The 18,459-nt window shown below is 44.8% G+C and overlaps 1 protein-coding gene across 1 annotated transcript; it reads left to right on the top strand.

Moving 5' to 3' along the window:
* The first annotated feature begins 9,187 nt into the window (after positions 1-9,187).
* UCHL1 (ubiquitin C-terminal hydrolase L1) lies at positions 9,188-14,012 on the top strand. Its single transcript, XM_041459150.1, has 9 exons — positions 9,188-9,320; positions 9,427-9,438; positions 9,886-10,014; positions 10,847-10,997; positions 12,252-12,337; positions 12,413-12,460; positions 12,829-12,898; positions 13,206-13,264; positions 13,586-14,012. The coding sequence occupies exons 1-9, from the start codon at positions 9,288-9,290 to the stop codon at positions 13,670-13,672; spliced, it is 675 nt and encodes a 224-aa protein (XP_041315084.1). The 5' UTR covers positions 9,188-9,287; the 3' UTR covers positions 13,673-14,012.
* The last annotated feature ends 4,447 nt before the right edge of the window (positions 14,013-18,459 follow it).

The following is an 18,459-nucleotide window of genomic DNA, read 5'->3' on the forward strand; positions in this document are numbered from 1 at the left end:
GCTGGATAAACACATGGGTGAGCAACTGGTTAATGCATCAAGCACAAAGGGTTTTAGTGAATGGGATGACATCAGACTCGGGACCTGTCACTAGTTGGGTTCCACAGGGCTCTAGTTTAGGGCCAGTGCTCTTCAACATCCTTATCATTGACTTGGATGTAGGACCTGAAAGTAAAGTAAGTTTACCAACAGGACTAAATTGTGTTGACTCCCTGGAAGGTAGAGTGGTCCTGCAGAGAGACCTCGACACATTAGAGGGCTGGGCAATCACCAACTGTATGAAATTTCACCGGGGGAAGTGATGGATTCTGCACCTGGGTTATACATACAAACTAGGGAGTGAGATGCTGGCAAGTAGCACCTTGGAAAGAGACCTCTGTGTCCTGGTCACTGGAAAGGTGATCATGAGCCAGCAGTGCCCTGGCAGCCAGGAGGGACAACCCTGTCCTGTGGGGCATCAGGCACAGCATCACCAGCCAGCCAAGGGAGGGGATTGTCTTGCTCTGCTCTGCACTGGGGCAGCCTCACCTTGAATATTGTGTGCAGTTTTGGGCACCACAATAACAAGATGGATCTAAAGCTGTTAGAGAGTGTCCAGAGGAGGGCTGTGAAGATTGGTGAAGGGTCGTGAGGGGGAGCCATACAAGAGCACCTGAGGGCACTTGGTCTGTTCAGCCTGGAGAGGAGGACAGTGAGGGGAGACTTCATTGCAATCTACAACTTCCTCATGAGGGGAAGAGGAGGGGCAGACACTGATCTCTTCTCTAATGTGACCAGTGTCAGAACTTAAAGAAACAGCACAAAGCTGTGTCAGGGGAGGTTTAAGCTGGATCTTAGGAAAAGGCTCTTCACCCAGAGGGTGGTTGGGCACTAGAACAGGCTCCCCAGAGATCCACCAAGACACCACCAAGCCTGACAGAGTTCCAGAATTATTTGAAAAATGTTCTCAGACACATGGTGTGATTGCTGGGGCTGTCCTGTGCAGGGCCAGGAGCTAGATGCTGATGATCCTTGTGGGCTTCTTCCAACTCAGGATATTATATTATTCTGTTATCCTTACTAGATGATCTTTAGGGTCTCTCCCAACCCAAATCATTCTAGAATTCTATGAGTCTGTGTTATGCGTATATACACACACTCACATCCACTATTACATGTTAAGAGGTACAGAAAGCTAAGATAAAGTTGGAAACGCTAGGTTTGCTAACAGCAGAAGGCCAGTGCTTTGTCTCTGAAACAAGAGAGACAAAAGTCCAGTGCCTAATGTCCTAAATACAGCTAGAAAAGCCCAGGCTGCAAATGCACTCAATGGGAATTTTGCCCTACGTGTATAAACATACAGAGGAGAGAGCAGCATGTTTTGCGTTTATATTTGCAGCTGTAGAATGTGATAGAGTCCCATTGTTTTTCTGATCCATAGTGTAGTTTCCCTCACAATCTAAATACTTTTCTCCACTGAGACAGGGATTTTTTGCAGCATGCATACTCATAAGCTAAACTCCTCCACTGAGACAGTATGGCACAAGGTCCAAATGGTGGTGTTTTTCATACCAACCTGTGCTTTGGGTAAACAATTCAAAACAGCACTTGTTAAACTGATCTTCAGAAAACAAGTTTCTCTGTCAGTGACGAACACTGTCTAAACACTTCTCTAAAGTTGGACATTTGGAAATACTCTCCTCCTTGTGTAGTGTGAAAAAATTCCTGAAACAGAGAGGGAAAAAATCCTCCCTTTCTCTGCACAGCTGGTGCTCTGAGAGCAGCATCTGAAGATGCACAGGAGGCACTGTAGTACTAGGTTCTAAGAATGACTGGGTCAAAGGCAGCTTGGAAGGGCTGATGTTTCCCAACTGGATTTGTTTCACTGTGTTTTTAATGTTAATTGCCTGCACTTGAGCCAAGCCTAATACCCTTCCACCAGTGACATCCCCAGCAGTGTCAGAGCAGCTGGGCCCCTGCGCTGCTGCATGGCCCAGCTGGTACGAGCAGCATGTACAGGACAACTGTTCTGCATTAGCAAGACTCTGGGTGGTCACCACGTGTAAAACACTTTGTGTCAGCATTATAACTTAACCAAAAGGATATGTTCTGCCAGATGTACTTCAGGAGAGTGGCTATTAATGTAAGGTTAAGTCTTAATTCTTACACATTTTGAAATCAAAGCCTTGACTTGTAAATACAAATGAATAACTACTGTTATTTATAATTAACACCAGAATTGGTACAGGAAAGACTTTGGAGATCTTGTTGCCTAAAAACCGCAATCTGCTAGCATGACTAAGGGATGCATTTAATGTTTCATATGCTGTTACAGGAGGGAGAAGCAAGAGCAGCTCAGATCTGTGAGGCTTCTTATCTGTCATGGTCACAGTGAGAGAGTCAAAGCTGTGCTGCTCTGAGTCACTTCTGAGTCACTACCCTGCCAGGCCTGCACACCAAGTATATGTAGAGGCTGGGAACTCTAAGGTATGCCTTAGAAGTGATTAAAAAGAGATAGTTTGACACTGTCTCAGATGCAGAAGATCTTTCCCATGCAGCCCACTTCAGGAGAGGACTAGCTAGGCAGGCTCAGGGCAGACTCATGGCAATCCAGGGACCCCAAGATCTTGGTTCCACTCACTGGACTGACAGCAGCTCTGTGCCAACATCACTCTCCAGGTGAGGTAGCTCCAAGAGAAGAACCATGCTTGAACATCTCACAGATTGTCTGCAGCTAAAGCTTTAGATCAGAGCATTTCTCTAATTAAAAACAAAATCCCCACACTTCTCAAGAATGTGCGCATGCAGATTAGGCAGCAAATCCTTTGGCACAAGTTAGTGTAAATACTGTGCTGCATCCATCCTTGTTGATGTGTAGGAGTTCAGGGTAGCTTGTACTACCCAGGACATTTTTGTTATGCGAGTGAAGATTTTAGAGAGCATGTTAAGCTGAGCACAACTTATTTCAGAATTTCTGTAAGTGAGGGTGAATATATCCATAAAGATCAGATGGAGACAGTTGACCAGAAGACTGTTCATAAGATACAAGAATACAGGACCATGCCAGCTATGTGGAAAAAGCAACCATCTTTCAGGATTCTGAAAAAAAAAAAACCAAACATGGGGGTTTGGGGATTTTTATTATTTATTTATTTATGTATTTTCATGAAGTGGCTTTGTTGTTCACTGATTTCAGTTGTCAGCTACTTTAAATTCTGCTTAAGATCTCTATTTGCATAAAAAAGACAGGATAAAAAGCCTTTTACATCTGCCCATCACTATCAGTCTGCTTTTCCTTCTCCCCAAAAGAAGATAGTTGATATCCAGGACATAGTGTAAGATGGTTTGTTTTGCTGACTTGGAGTAGTTACAAGTTTTCACAGTAAACCCCCTGCACATGAGAGTTCTTGTCTACAGGTGCCTCTGTTGTCATGCAAGCTGGACAAGCCCCTTTTTCTTTTTTCTTCAACAGACACAAAAAGCCTTGCTATTCCCTTCTGGTAGAGCCATACTTCTCCATTTTTCATCCAAAAACAGGCTAGCTAATTTCTTCATTTTCTCCTCACATTTCCCCCAGAAACACCAAAGCTACACTAGCATGTAAAGAGAGTGCAGGTGACAATACACTGGATACAGTGAGCAGCTCTTTAAGGTGTATATTCTGTCCTTTCCCTGAAAAGGTTTAATTCTAGAGGTTGGAGACTGCTGACATAAAGAGGTATTTGGGAGGTGGCCTGTGTCTTTCCCCCAGCACCCCATAAGCCTGAGGAAGTGCATCTCTACTACTGTAAAAGTACTACCGAGTCAACGACTTGATATCCTTTCCACTGATTGACATTTCTCATCTCTCCTTGTTTTCTGCTACTCTCCTCCAGCTTGGAAGTGGCTGGTGCTCCTGAGCTGATTTGAAGCAGCTTTTTATTTTGTTTCACAAGAAACTCATCCTGTCTAAAGTAAGTTCTTCCAGCAGTCCCAGAGCTCAGGGAGAGATTCATGCTTTTTGGGTGTTATTGTATGGCTGTTGAGCATTCAGAAACAAATCTAAGGATAGGCTTTGCTATCTTTGCTGAAGAAACTGAAGATTGCAGGGGAGAAGCAAACTGGGGTCACTCCAGGATGGCCTGATACAACACAGTGCTTGGAAAGAGGCACAGTGCTGTACTAGGGAGCGTATTACAAGAATCAAGTGCTGTTATTTGTGTTTCTCACAACTGGTAGTTTAAAATCACATGGCTCATCTTGTTTCATTTTGTGCCTGTTAATCTGAGGAAAACATTCTCTGGATGAAAATGTAAGTAGGTATGCAAGTCCTAATCACAGATCATCCAAGTATTACACCAAAATTAAAATTCATTATTATTAGCTATTACATGTATTATGCTAAATCGTTACACATAATGAGGTCCTCTTGAAATGTATATTTTACATCTCTAGATGAAAGCACTAATCCTAAGAATGTTTAGGTCAACAAAACAAAGAGGAAGGAAGCAGGGACTGTTCTCTTCTACAGGACTAGAAAGATGGTTTCTTCCTGCCTATCAAGGAAAAAGGACAGATGGCTTACATCAGCAAAGAAAGCATTTGAGGGAAAGGAGACAGATGCTGATTGCCCAGGTGCCAGTATACGGTCTTTCTTATCCATTGAGACAAGGCTTGCAAGCTTTCATATCTTTCATAGCCAGACAGAATATAATTTCATTGGAAATTAAGAGACCCTTGTCAACAATGATGTCCCTCCTACCATTCTTTGTGAAAAGAGGAAGAAGTTTGTCCCACTGTTTGTCCTACTTCTACCGTGAAACAAAGCATGCTGTTGATGTGCTTCTGATATACACCATCATTGTTTTGTGGATGCAATTTTTCAGAGGAATGAAGTGAAGAATCATCAGCATCCTGCCAGACAGGTCTGAAATCAAGGAAACCATGACTGCACTCTTTAGAACTGAGGCTCTCAAGGCAAGCCTTCAAAGCTACATTTCAGTACTTTAACACTTCCACCTACAGACTTCCAGAAGAGCTCTTGCATTCTGTAGAACACATTCTTTACCTGCTGGTGGACTTGGCTGTAGTTCAGAGCAATTGCACAGTCACTGCTAGCAGTCAATACACACAAAGGCAGTCCTTGGCAGAGCAGCCACCTTCATCAGCCTGACGCTTTTATCTGCATTGCTTCTGTTACCCCTCTCCAGCTGGTCTTCATCTCAGGTCAGACCCAGAGTTCACATCCTTCAGTATGTCTCCACCTCAGAAGCCCTTAATTATTCCATTTCCTGGAAAAAACATATGCTTCTTGTTTTGTCCTTGTCTTGTGGACAAGGGAATACAAGAACATACATTTTCCAACCTTTACATTAAGTAAAGCCAGACTTAGTTTTTTTTTTTTTTTCCCCATTCCCAACTCAGCTCTAGGCTGCTTTGAATTTCTTTCATTTGCAAGTCTCCTGCTTGACAGTTGAGATGTTCCAGCCCAGAGCTGTTGGTCCATGGACCTGGAGAGCAGCAGCTGACAGCCAGGTGCTGAGAAGCGACTGGACTTAGACTTCCCCACATGCTGGGCTGCATGACTTGCAGTCACCAAGACTCCTCACATAAGTACTTAAATTAACCTGGATGCAATTCTGATACAAACAAATGTCTCTCTTCCTGCTCAAATCTTTCATGGACCCAGGCCCTCTATAAAAGCACTCAATTGCTTGGCCTATTGATCCCTCTGATCTTCTAATTAAAGGCTGGGGCACTCTCATGCAGGAATTGCTGCAGTACTCCGGACAATTTACCAGAAGAGAAGGGGGGATGTTACAGCCTTACACAGATCCCTGACACCCACTGTCCCTGCAGGGGCCTCAGATGTGTATTATGTTTGATACCTTGTGACACAGTGTACAGGCTCTGGCTGGGATGAAATTAGTTTTCTCCATAGCGCCTGCCATAATGCTGTGTTTTGGATCTGGGTTAGGATAAGGATTTAGGGCAGCATAATCCTACCATTCCAGGGACACATTTGTTCCCTCCACACCTTTCTCTCTAGGCCACAGCTTCAGCCCAGAGCTGCCATTAGAGCTAGGGTTGAGAACCACAAAGTTTCCAGCTTCAGGGCCAGTGCTGCAGCAGGAGGCAAGCCAAAGGGAGCATGGCACTGCATCAACATTGATCCATCCACATGCAAGGATGCTGCATTTGTGTGTAAATCAGTCCCTCTCTAGCACATCCCTATGGTAAAACTAAGCTAACTGCAGGATTTACCTCAGCCAGAATTTACCTCAAGCAGGATTTACCCCCAAGGCAGTGGAGGTACTTACAGTAAGTCAGCACAGTTATCTCAAACACCTTCTACTCGTGGAAGGGTAAATGCCAATGTGCAGTCACCAGGCGAAGGGTGACATGTAGTAAATCCTGTGGCTCCAGCACCTGCGCAGCCAGGCACCTGCATCTTGCTGCCTGGGCTACCAGCTATGGACAATAATAGTTTGTTTTGAAGGCAGGGAGTAGGGAATTAAGGAGGTTTCTAGGAATGGGTTTGGAAATTTTCTTTTGGGACATGAGTCATTATAAGAAAATGAAGAAAAGCACATGTCTGAGATGTTTGCTAGGCAGGTGAGGACACTGCAGAAGATGTGGACTTGGACTGCCTTGGGGCTTGGATTTTGGCAGGACAATAGGAAAATTGTTTTCTAAAGGATACAGCCTCAGCTTCCATTTTGGGAGTTCTGCATTGTCTAAGGCCAGCTTTGCCTCCTTTACTACCCTACTTGTTATAGGTACTTTTGTTTGGAGATCCTCTGAACTCAGGAACAGGCCCTAATTATAGATCTGGTTCTTATGTAGACCTTCAACTGGAATATGGTGAAAAGGTAAATCCTGACACCAAGTCCTAAGAGAAAGCAATCTGCCAAAAGATCATATATACAGCAAAGATTCCTCTGTCCAGGAAGTTTCTAGTTTAAACATCTGAGCAAAACCTTAACACTGTGAACAGTGTTGAACACCACGAGTACTATTATTACATTTGGACAGTGCAGAAAGTTCACAAGTATGTCCAGTCACTTTTCCTGGTGAGTATTAATGTTTTTGCAGTAATGGAAATTAATTGGACTAAATGTGTTAGGCACACCTATCTTCTTCCCTGAAGAAAGATGGTCTAAAGGCTTCCTTCATCTTTGCAGTGAGGTGGATGGGGACTGCATATGACACAGTGCTCACTTCTTACGTGTCTTTCTGTAGGCATCTTTATGCAACATTAGCAGTTTTAGAAGTTTGATGTTGTTACACTTACTGTTTAGTGTATTGATAGATTTGACAGATTCTTCCACAGCTATCACTTCCTGCATGCTGCACATGGCATGCAGAGCCTGAAATTACACTTGCACAACTGTTTGCAGTCTCCTCAACAGCCTAGACACAGGAGCCATCGCAGGGATGGCTAACCTAGGGATCTAAGCACTGCCATTGCTTAGGCAGGCTGGAGTCATAACCACCATTTGCTGCTGCACAATTTAGAAATAGGATTTTCTTGCCTTTTTTAGCCTTCTCTTTTGTAGGCTGCAAGACGAGTGTTCTGCTATCCTCTAAGAGAAGCTGCATGCAGACTCCTACATATCTGTCAGGGACCATTAACATTGGACTTGTTCATTCCAGTTGCTTTGATATCCTTGCATCTTACAGTGCATTCAGAGTTCATCATAAAAGGAAAGATAGTAAAAGATATCATATACGGAGTTAATATTTTGGGCCAATTTTGACTTGCTTGTAGGCATCAAAGACTGTTTTCAGCTACAGTAAAGGGGGGAAAAAGCAGAAATAATGGTACTGTGATTTACTGTGAAACTTTCCCCTGTCCTCCCCAGAAATCTTTAGTTTTGAACAGTGTGTACTGCTTTTCTCTTTACTGTGATAGACTAAATCACAGGATCATGGGGTACTTCAGGAAGGGTTCTCAGGATATCTGTAGACCAACCTCCTGCTCCAGGCACAACCAGCTAAAAGATCAGACAAGGTTGCTCAAGGCCTTATCCTGTCTGGAAACATCTCAGCTTTGGCCACAAAATACAAAACCTGCCTTGCTATCCTGTTTTTTTCTTCACTAAGTCTTGTTACAGGTAGAGGTAGTGTGAGACTGCATCTTGAACCCTTTATGGCCACATTTCAAAGATTTACTCTAGGCTTTTTTCCCAAGGAGTTCACAGTAAACTGAGTAATGTTGGTGAGTAGGTTTCAATTCAAAAACGCATGTGTGCAGCCACCTGATGTGAATGATTCTCCACTAAATCACAGTGCAATAGATCTGTTAAGTTAATTTAAATGTGCTTGAAATGAGGCAGGCACTTAGAAATTTTGCTGTGCTGGGGCTCAAATTGTTCTGAAACACAGTGAAAAACCAAAGGAAGAAAGTCATCAAAACCAAACAGACTGCAGACATTCAGCTGACTCTTTTGTTCAGTATATGCATTGTTTGAAAGACAACTGTGAAGCATCTCGCTTATCCACAAGGCTCCCATCAGGCTGTTTACCAGTAAAATCTGAAAAGCTGTTGGGAGTCCACGTGATTCCCAGTATTTTGAGCAGGTTGGTTTTGTTTCCTTGTTCAGACATGTTCTAGTCCAAAGACATTGTGCACAGAAACTGTCAGGTCATGAATAAAAGATAAAAAGCCCGCTATTTTTTAACCAGCTTCACTGGACTGGTTCAGGGGTTGGTCTAAATGCAGAGATACAATCAGCACACAGGAGACTTTCATGTCAGATTAATGATACTGGAAATTTAAAAATAAGTGTTTAATGATTTTGTTGAGTATCAAAACCATTGTACACTTTACGCAACATACACCGAACAGGGTCTGATGCTTAGGAGCGGCTAGGCACACAAATGTAGACATGGGCTTTCGGGAGCCCAGGGGCTGGGCTGACGGTGGAGGAGAAACCTGTTGCCCAGGGTGATGCCAGCCGCCTGCCCACGCTGCCGGCTCGCTTCCAGCACTTTCTCCACGCCAACGTCAGGGGGCCGGGGTCCCCCCGGCCGCACCCCGGTCCCGCGGAGGCGGCGTGACCCGGCCCCGCGGCCCCGGCCGGGCTCCCCCTCACCGGCACCGGCCCGGGCCCCTCGGCCCCGCGCCCCCCCGCCTCGGCCGGGCCCTGCTCCTCCCTCTCCCCCCGCCGCCGCGCCGAGTGGGCCAGCCCGCCCCTATATAAGAGCCGGGTGGGCGGCTCCGCGTCCCAGCGTCGCCAGCGGCTCGGCAGCGGAACTGCCGCGGGGGACATCGTCGTGCGTGGGGCACAGCCTGCCTTCTTCCCGGCTCCCGCCGCCCTGCAGCCATGGCCTGGCAGCCGATGGAGATCAACCCCGAGGTGCGCGAGGGCCGGCGGGGACAGGGCTGGGGCTGCGGAGCGGGTGGTGGGACAGCGTCTCTCACCGGCACTCACGCTTCCCCCTCCCCCCCGCATTGTCTTCCAGATGCTGAACAAAGTGAGTTGCCGCCGCCGGAGGACCGCCGCGGGCGGGAGGGCGCCGGCTCTTCCCCCTCCATCCCTCGGCATCCCGCCCTGCCGGGGAGCGCCAGCCGCGGTGGCGGTACCGCTGCGCGGGGCGCGCCCGCACCTGCGGAACGGCGCCTCCCTCCGTCCCTCGGCATCCCGCTCCACCGGGGCGCGGAGCGGCTCCTGCCTCCGTCCCTCGGCATCCCGCCCCGCCGGGACGTGGAGCGGCTCCTGCCTCCGTCCCTCGGCATCCCGCCCCGCCGGGGCGCGGAGCGGCTCCGCTGCGCGGGGCGCGGCCGCACCTGCGGAGCGGCGCTGAGCCCGGGCTCCTCGGGGCGGGCGCGGCCGGCAGGTGGCGCGGCGGGGCTGGGGCGGCCGCGCCCCGCGGGGACGGGCGTGGCGCGGCCGGGCCACCCGCTCTCTGTGCCCCGTGCAGGTGCTGTCCCGCCTCGGGGTGGGTCCTGGCTGGCGCTTCGTGGACGTGCTGGGCTTCGAGGATGAGGCACTGCGCGCCGTGCCGACCCCGGCCTGCGCGCTGCTGCTGCTGTTCCCGCTCACGGAGCAGGTGGGTGTCCCTCCCGGCAGGGTAGCGCTGGCCGCTGTCTGGAGCGCCGCTGCCATCCATCCAGGCATCAGATGGTTGGGCGTGGATGGGGCTTGGCACTGGCACGGTGTTACGCTTGGTCCCAGCCTCCAAATAGCCTCAGCTGAGCCGAGCGACCAAACAAGGGCTCTCATTCCATCCCAATGTTCCTGTGAGATTTTTGCTTTGTATATCAGGCTGATGGGAAAAAACATGAGTGATCTTGAGTATGAGGAATACAATTCCATTACCATGCTGAATCATTGGATCTAGAGAGGCCTACATTGCTTCTTTAATATATTCAGTTGGCTTGATGCTAAGGAAGTGAATGAGATGAAATCAAATTCAATTAACAGGTTCTTAAAAAGAAGGATTACAACTTTCCAATAGTGATGGCTTTTGCAGTTGTTTGTACATTGTTCTGATGGGGAGGGGCTCATGAAGGCAAATCTAAAGGCCTATTGTAGAGACTTGCTGAATAGCCTTGTTCAATGGACTGAAGCAACTGAGAGAGGATATACAAGAGCCTATCCATTATATTTTTTCCCACCCCAAGCTATTTTCAATGTATGGCACAGACGGAGAAGAGCAGTGCCTTTGGATATGACTGAATCATGCAGGTAGTCAGTCCATTAAGTGTTGGCCTGAATCCAGTTTAGGCATATGGTGCTTTGCTGGTGCCACAAAGATGACTTTCTGAATAAATTTTTGTCCAGTCCTGATACTGAGTCTCCTGTACAACAACTTACTTGTCCAGTGCACAATACAAGGATAGGACTGTGATGAAATGCCTAAAACATTTATGTGTTTACAGCATGAAAACTTCAGGAAGCAGCAGACTGAGAAAATAAAGGACCAGGAGATCAGTTCTAAAGTGTATTTCCTGAAGCAGACCGTCAGTAACTCCTGTGGGACAATTGGTCTGATACATGCAGTTGCTAATAACAAAGACAAATTGAAACTTGGTGAGTGTGAATGTTCTGAAGTGCTTGAATTTCTATTTTTCTGACAGCAGATTGAATGGATATGGGCTGTTGGAAGAGAGCTTGCTTTCATGCAAGCCAAGTTAAGGCATCCTGTACTGTTTTAGTTGGTAAGTGGATCTTCCAGCTGTGGGAGAGGGGCATGTGGAGTGCCTGAAACACAGGAGGGAATGTGCATTGACTCCTGTCTGCTAGCTGCAGAGGTATTGTCATAGTAAGCAATGCAAGAGGAAAAGGGCACTTAGCAGCACTGACCAAAGTCTATCTGTAATTAGGAGGCACCATGTTCAGAAGTAGTTATTGACATTAAGCTTGATGTCAATAGATGAGATGGAGTTCTTCATGCTGCTTATGTCTAATGTAAATCGATGTGCTCAGAGTAGCCTGTAAATCAGTCTAAAACATGTTTTCTTTTTGCTGGAGGGGTTGTATAGATAAGGGTTTGTAAGGAGATTTTTCGTACCAACGTAAGGTTCTTGATGGTTTCTTTACTATAGAGAAAGATTCTTTTGTTGTTCAGAGACTAGATCTGCAAAATACAACTACCGTTATTCTAAGAGAACTCGGACCCGTTCTATGGTGTGGGATTCCTTTTTATACAAAGGAAAATGTGGAAGTCACAGTGAGCATTTAAGCATAGTTTTGCTTTGTTCTTAAAAAGGATTCACGCGAGTAACACTCTTGATGAGTGAAGCAATGATGCAGCATATCTTTTATGTGCTCAGCACATCTTCTATGTATCTTAGTACTGCACTAATTTATATTCTGGCAAACCAAAGTTAGCAAGTGCTGCTTTCATTTGAAGGTAGTGAGACAATTTCATCTACCCATATTCTGTTAGTTATGTGTCCTTACAGCTGGTACCTTTCTTGAATTTCTTCAAAAGAGGATTGAACATTTTTGCCAAATGTGCAGTAGGGAAATGAGAAAAGCTAAATCCTATTTGAAAATGATTTCCAAAACGAGCATCCAGAGTACAGTGAAGCACTCCTCCCTGAAACAATTCTGGTTGTTTGTGTAGATATCTTCTGTGTAATGTTGTATCTTGTGTAATATCTTCTGTGTTAGTAGCTTACTTTAAGTGGTAGTTACAATGTGCTTATACTGGAGATAGTTACAGGCTGAATGCAATGACTTGTAATTAGTGCAAAAAGCATTGATTTCTGTGGGCTGCATCTAAACTATGACTGATGTTTTTTACCTATACTGAATAAAGTGTTTGATCATCTTGTGCAGAGGAGGGGTCTGCCCTGAAGAAGTTTCTTGATGAAACAGCTGATTTGTCTCCTGAAGAAAGAGCTAAGCATTTGGCAAATAATAAGGTATATGAACTCCACAAACTGCTGGCAGTTGTGAGCACTTAAAGATGTAGTAACCTGTACCTGCTTTCTCTTAAGGCTATACAAGAAGTCCACAACTCTGTTGCGCAAGAAGGACAGTGTCGGGTAAGATGTGTATGTGTAAAATCTTGGGAAAATGTTTAATGAAGGTGGCAGAGCAACACTTATGTTTAGTCTGTCAGATAGCTGTTACAGTTCATGAGGAAGGAGAAATGAGTGACTCATAGATGAATGCTTGCTCAGGATTTCTTCCTCCAATGTGGATTGAAATTTGGATCAAGGCCCAGTTGTAAAATATCATTTTACATTAGAATTTCTGGTGCTTGACCTTGTAAAAGTCTTGCCACAGACCTCTTCTGCTGAACTTGAGTTTTCAGTCCTTTGCTTTCTTGTTGAAGTTTGTTCTGTAGTCACAAATTGGGTGTGCAGTACTAGCTTCAGTCTAACAAATATATCTGATGGTGTCTCCTAAGGTTGAGGACAACAGTGTGAACTTCCATTTCATCCTTTTTGTCAACGTGGATGGACACCTGTATGAATTGGGTAAGGTCCTATGAACTGTGTTTGGACTGGACTTCACACTGCACAGCGGTGCTGGGGGCTCAAGCATGATACTTTGAGCTAGTTAAACTGTTTGCTGAGGCTCTCAGTGTCAAAACACAATTTGTATCTTAATCTGAAGATTTTAACTGATGGTGGGTTACACTGAAGGCCTAAAACATATTGTCACTGGTGTGGCTGAGAGCACTGTTTCCATCTCACTCAGACTATTGACAATTTGTTTTGACTTCCCCAGTATCATCATACTTGTTTGGGTCTACTATGCTCAGTTCTGCTAATTCTTTCACAGATGGCCGTATGCCATTTCCTGTAAACCATGGCACGAGCTCGGATGACTTGCTGTTGAAGGTAAGTCATTGCTTGTTTCCCTTGCTGCTTGTTTCCCTGAAAACAAGGCTTATAAAAAGCCTTATAAAGAGGTGAGAAGTCTGCATGTGGTGTATAGCAGCTGTACCTAGTTGTTGTACAAATCTGTGCTTAAATCTTCTAAGTTTGTGACTACCAAAGGTATTGTCCCTAAGAGCTAGATACCTGTTCAGTGTATTTATTAACTGGTGCTGTAAGATTATGCAACTTAGGTGGTGGGACTCAGAGAGGAACTGCAAAGGCTTGTTCTCTACAGGAAGTGTATTTGGTTAGTCTAAGCAGCTGTATCTTTTCATCCCCTAGGATTCTGCTAAGATCTGCAGACAATTTACAGAGCGTGAAAAAGGGGAAGTTCGTTTTTCTGCTGTGGCTTTCTGCAAGTCTGCCTAAGACTCTGAAGAGATGCAAGGAAAGCAGTTTAATAGCACACCAGTAAATGCAGTTTAAACTCCAGTGCTTCAGTACTTGTTAAACACAGCTGTTCTGGTAACTTAAATTATTTCCACCTTTTGCTATACACAGAAGCAACATCAGCTGAGCTTATGCTAAAGGATGAGCTCAAGTTTTAATGTGAACGGTTTGGACACATCAGATATCTTTAGACTCTTTTTTCACATGTTAAGTAGAAAATGCTTAACAGGGCTTGTTTGATCTGTGTTATGTTAATTGAGTTGTTGGTTGATATTTCCTTGTCCTTAATGAGAATAAAATGTTCTGCTGGAAGACTAAATGGACTGAAGTGATGACTGATTTTCTGCAAAAGGAGTTGTGTGGCATCCTCTCTAAGTCTTCTTTTCAAAAGACCTTCAAAGCTCTCCTCTGAGCAGAAAGTTAACCTCAGGGTAGCAGGGCAATTGATTTTCTAGTGTCTGGGAGGCTTTCAAGGATGGAGAGACACCAGTCTGTAACACACTGCAGTGCTGCATGCTGCACTACCCTTCCAGTAAGGCTTTTCATAATTTCCAGTCTGAAACTCATAAGCTGCAATCTGCCACCCTGAATACATTTAGTTTGGAGTGGTAAGGTGTGATAAATTATCATTCAAATGTCACCTTAATGTGGTCTGTATTAGTGCTACAAGCCACAGAATGCCCACTGAGTCGGTTGATGTTATGTTTCCTTATAGGGGACAGTATTAGAACAAGTATTTTCCCTGCCTGTACTAAACCAAACCTGCTGGCTGAGGCAGAATACAATCCTGGGTTAGGCTACGTGTGCTTATGAACTTGTCATTCTCTTATGAATGCCTTTGAAGAGGCTGTACTTATCTGTCCCATCCAAAATGACCTAAAAAGGAGAAACCCACACTACATGAATTTCTAATAGCAGGACAAAATTTTGGATTCAAGTGAAAGAGATTAATATTATGTTCTTTGGCATGAGCCATGACCTGTGGAAACTATTTTTACCTGAGTCCAGTGGTGTTTTCTGGTCTTGCAGCTCCCTGCTGATGCTTCAGGCAGGGATAAAACACCCTTAAACATGCATCTTTATTTTAATGCAGTCCCAGTCTGTCCCTGGCAACCATTTTATACAGTGCTGGGTAACATACTCGTAGATGGTCTCAGGGCTTTTTAGAAGGGTAATTCGAGCTTTTATTGAAGCTCTGTGTGGGCTGAAGTTGTTTTGTATTGGGCCTTGTTGCTGCTCATGTAATTACCTGGTAGCTGAAGTTGGCAAAGGGTTGCAACACATTTTAATTTGATGTCTAAGGATTTGCTGAACCTCAGGATACTCCAACTCTGTATATCAGTGCCTTCAGTTTCTGTTAGCAGGGAGGTGAAAACTATGGCTAGGAAAAGGTCTGTTGTGTGTCATTGTCCTCTACAACAGCATCATCTTCTGCCTCTTAGTGGCAGTTGTGGTAGGGTGGGGGGAGAGGCCTCCTGGGGCACCTCTGCTGCAGCCCTGCTCCAGCGCAGCTCGCAGCCCTGCCTGGGGCTCAGGCTCTTAGCAACACAGCCAGCAGGGCAAAGGCAAGGGCCATGAGCGCGGGGGAGTGGAAGGTGAAAAAAGCCAGCTACGGGAGGGGGAGCATGAGAGGTGCCAAGTGAGCTGTCTGCCTTCCCTGGGGCAGTGAGCTTTAGTGCTGCACAGGACCCTCTCCTTGCCCTTGGGGCACTTTCTGAGGGTACATGCTGTGCCTGTGCCTGTCTAGTCAATGCTGGAGAAACCTGAAAATGCCTTTGAGATACTACTGTATATTTTGTGTTTTAGTTTTTGTTTTAATTAGCAGTACAAATGGGGCTACTGAAGTTATTTCAGTGTTTCACAAACTTTTTTTATCGTTCTGCTCAAGCTTCTGAGTTAAGAATCTACCAAAAGGCAACATTTTGTTAATTTAGACCTCATAAAAAATAGGGAAAGGGTTGTTCTTGCCAGACTTTTCTTATTATCTCACATTCCAGTCCCAGATACAGTTTCAAAGGATGGAAATAAAGAGAAAAACTAAAGAATTAATGTTATCTATCTACTTAATGTATGACATCCACTAGCAAGGCTGTTATCCCCTGCAGAAATTATGGCAAGGCCTTAGGAAAGAGCTGGGCTTTACTTTAAAACACCTTGGGTTTCAGAAATAGGAAGATTGGGGATGGCAAAGATCTTGGGAGTTGGGATAGAGATCTCAAACCATGGGTGGTGATCTGTAAGCTGAATAGATGGAAGATGTTGCAATATTGCAGTGCAGCTGTTCCAAATGTGTTACTGCATTCAGAAAAAATGTCACAATGCATAGAAGTATGCATTTAAAATTCTATTGAATAAGCCATAAGCAGAAAAGCAGGAAGAAGTTTTAAAGCCCTATCAGGCATGTATAATCTCAAAAGAAATGCTTTTTCTTATTCATATTTTCTAGCTTATTTTACTTACTTGCCAGTTTTTAAATTTTATTTTTGCCTGTTATTTCACACTTTGGCAGAAATGTTTGGGACAAGAGTTGTTTTTAGTGTGCTGTGTATCAAAACACTTTTCATGAGAAGATGCTCTTATAATTTAGTATTTTTTCTTGGGCACATCTATCTGAAGTGAGGCTCATTTCTTTTCTCTCCTTGTTTTCTCCTCTTTGTTCTTATAGCTGTAGTTCCATTCTGAACTGTTACTTTTCCTTGATTTCCTGTGTGTCCTTCTTAGGTAAATTAGCTCTTTTGACCCTCTCTACTTCTCATCTAAAGCCCTTCATGTTTTTCCTGAATTTACCCCTGAATTTCCCTGTGAAAAGTGTTGAGAAGGGCAGGAGCTTGCAAAGCCTGCTGTGTTTTATGCCCACTCTGAAGAAACCAGCGACTGCTTCTCTTCCAGACAGAGGATTCTATTGAGCAAATTAATTTGAATTAGCAGGTTCCTGCCATTTTTGTGCTGCCTTCCAGAGGTGGACATTCAACAGTTAATATATAGAACTATCCTTGGAAATATTTGAGAAATATTGAAGGTAGGATTTTTGACTTCTCTGTTTAGACATGCATATTTAGAGCTAATTTAGAGCTCTACCAGGGTTGACAATCTATAATTTTCATAACCATTTAGTTGCCTGCCTGAAAGCTGTAGTCAACTTACTCTGTAGATGGCAGCATTGGGAAACTTAGAGCAACAAGTCTGATTTAGGACCAATGACAGATCCAGACACTATCTTAATTTTTAAGTCCACAGCTGGCCCTATTGCTTTCAGTGGGATCATTCACATGCTTAAGCACACTTCTGATTTCAGAGCCAAACAGCCAATCCTTATCTTAATCAAAAGTTAGGCACAATGGAGCATGCAAAGCCTCTTACACGTATGAATAGTCTTTGGCTTAGATCCCAGTTTACTTGCAGCTGATACACAACTTTTGTCCAATATATAGTGCTGTGCACTATATACAGTACTATTTCCATGTTAAATAGAATTCTTTCTGGGGGAAGTAAGGAAGGTGTGGGACTAGCTCCACACAGACCAGTCTATCAATCTCAGATATTTAAGATGAAGAAGCAGTTAGCTGAAAAAGGATCTAGACAGACTCATATCCTCTTTGCCATTAATGCAAAGGCAGCAGGGCCTGTGGTAGGCATTGGGAACAAACAAGACTGGCAATAGACCTTGTAGTCCCAGGATCCCTCTCCTAGTGCTGCCAGCAGCCAAGAAGAGGCTGATGGTAGGACTTCAGCTCAGTGAAGCTGTGAACTAAATGAGAACAAGCACAAATTGAGAAAAATGCAGCCAGAAGCAGAGTAACAGCATTGAAGTTCCTTTGTGACCAAAGGACATAAAATATCACTCACATTTTGTAATTTTTTACATATTGTACAGGATGATAACTGAGTTACAGGGACTGGTTGACATTCCAAATGCTTTGAAGCCAAGGGACCTCAAGGGATGGGAGTATGGGTTAGAAGAAACCTTATAGAGTTCAACAAGTTGAGGAGCAGAGCTTGGCACCTGGCTGGAGCCACCCTGTGGTTGCGAGGTGATGGGCTGAGTTTCAGTCTTTCTGCAACCTGGGGGTTATGGCAGGTGCCAAATTGAAAATAAGCCCATATACTGAGTGCTCTTCCTGTAAGGCAAATCACATACTGTGTTGGGAGTTATATGGGGAGGAACAAGACCAGCAGGTGGAGGGAAGTTTTACCCATTACTCCTTGGCACTGCTGAATAGCAGTTCTGTTCTGGGTCCTCCCGCCCAGTCCAAAAAGGATGTGGAGGAATCTGGAGAGGGTCCAGCAGCAGGCATCAGAGGCAGGGAGCATGTGAGGCCTATGAGGAGAGACTGGTGGAACTCAGCATAGATAGTCTGGCATGGAGGAGACTAAGGCAAGGTCTGATTGTAGCTTACAACTATGTCAAGGGCAACTGCAAAGATGACAAAGATGACAAAGCCATATTTTGTCCTGGTAGTAGGAGATGCTCTATCAAAGGGCAGTAACCCCAAATTGCAGCTTGGAAGGTTCAATTCAGGACATTTGGAAACAAGAAGAATATTTCTTCATGGAAAGTAAGATACTGGAACAAGTTGTCAGGGAAATGGGAGCATCTCCAGCCTTGCAAGTGTGTAATTAACAACCAGCTTCTGTTAAGCTGACTGAGGTTACCTATTACAGTATTTAAAAAATAGAGCAGTGATCAATGTTGCTCCAGCCTCAGGAACTGAGGAATTTTCATTCCCTTTCAGGAAACGGAACAAAATCTTGAATTCAGAGAACAA

Source organism: Pyrgilauda ruficollis, unplaced genomic scaffold, assembly GCF_017590135.1.
Source record: "Pyrgilauda ruficollis isolate IOZ18807 unplaced genomic scaffold, ASM1759013v1 scaffold1, whole genome shotgun sequence".
In the NCBI taxonomy this organism is placed as follows: domain Eukaryota; kingdom Metazoa; phylum Chordata; class Aves; order Passeriformes; family Passeridae; genus Pyrgilauda; species Pyrgilauda ruficollis.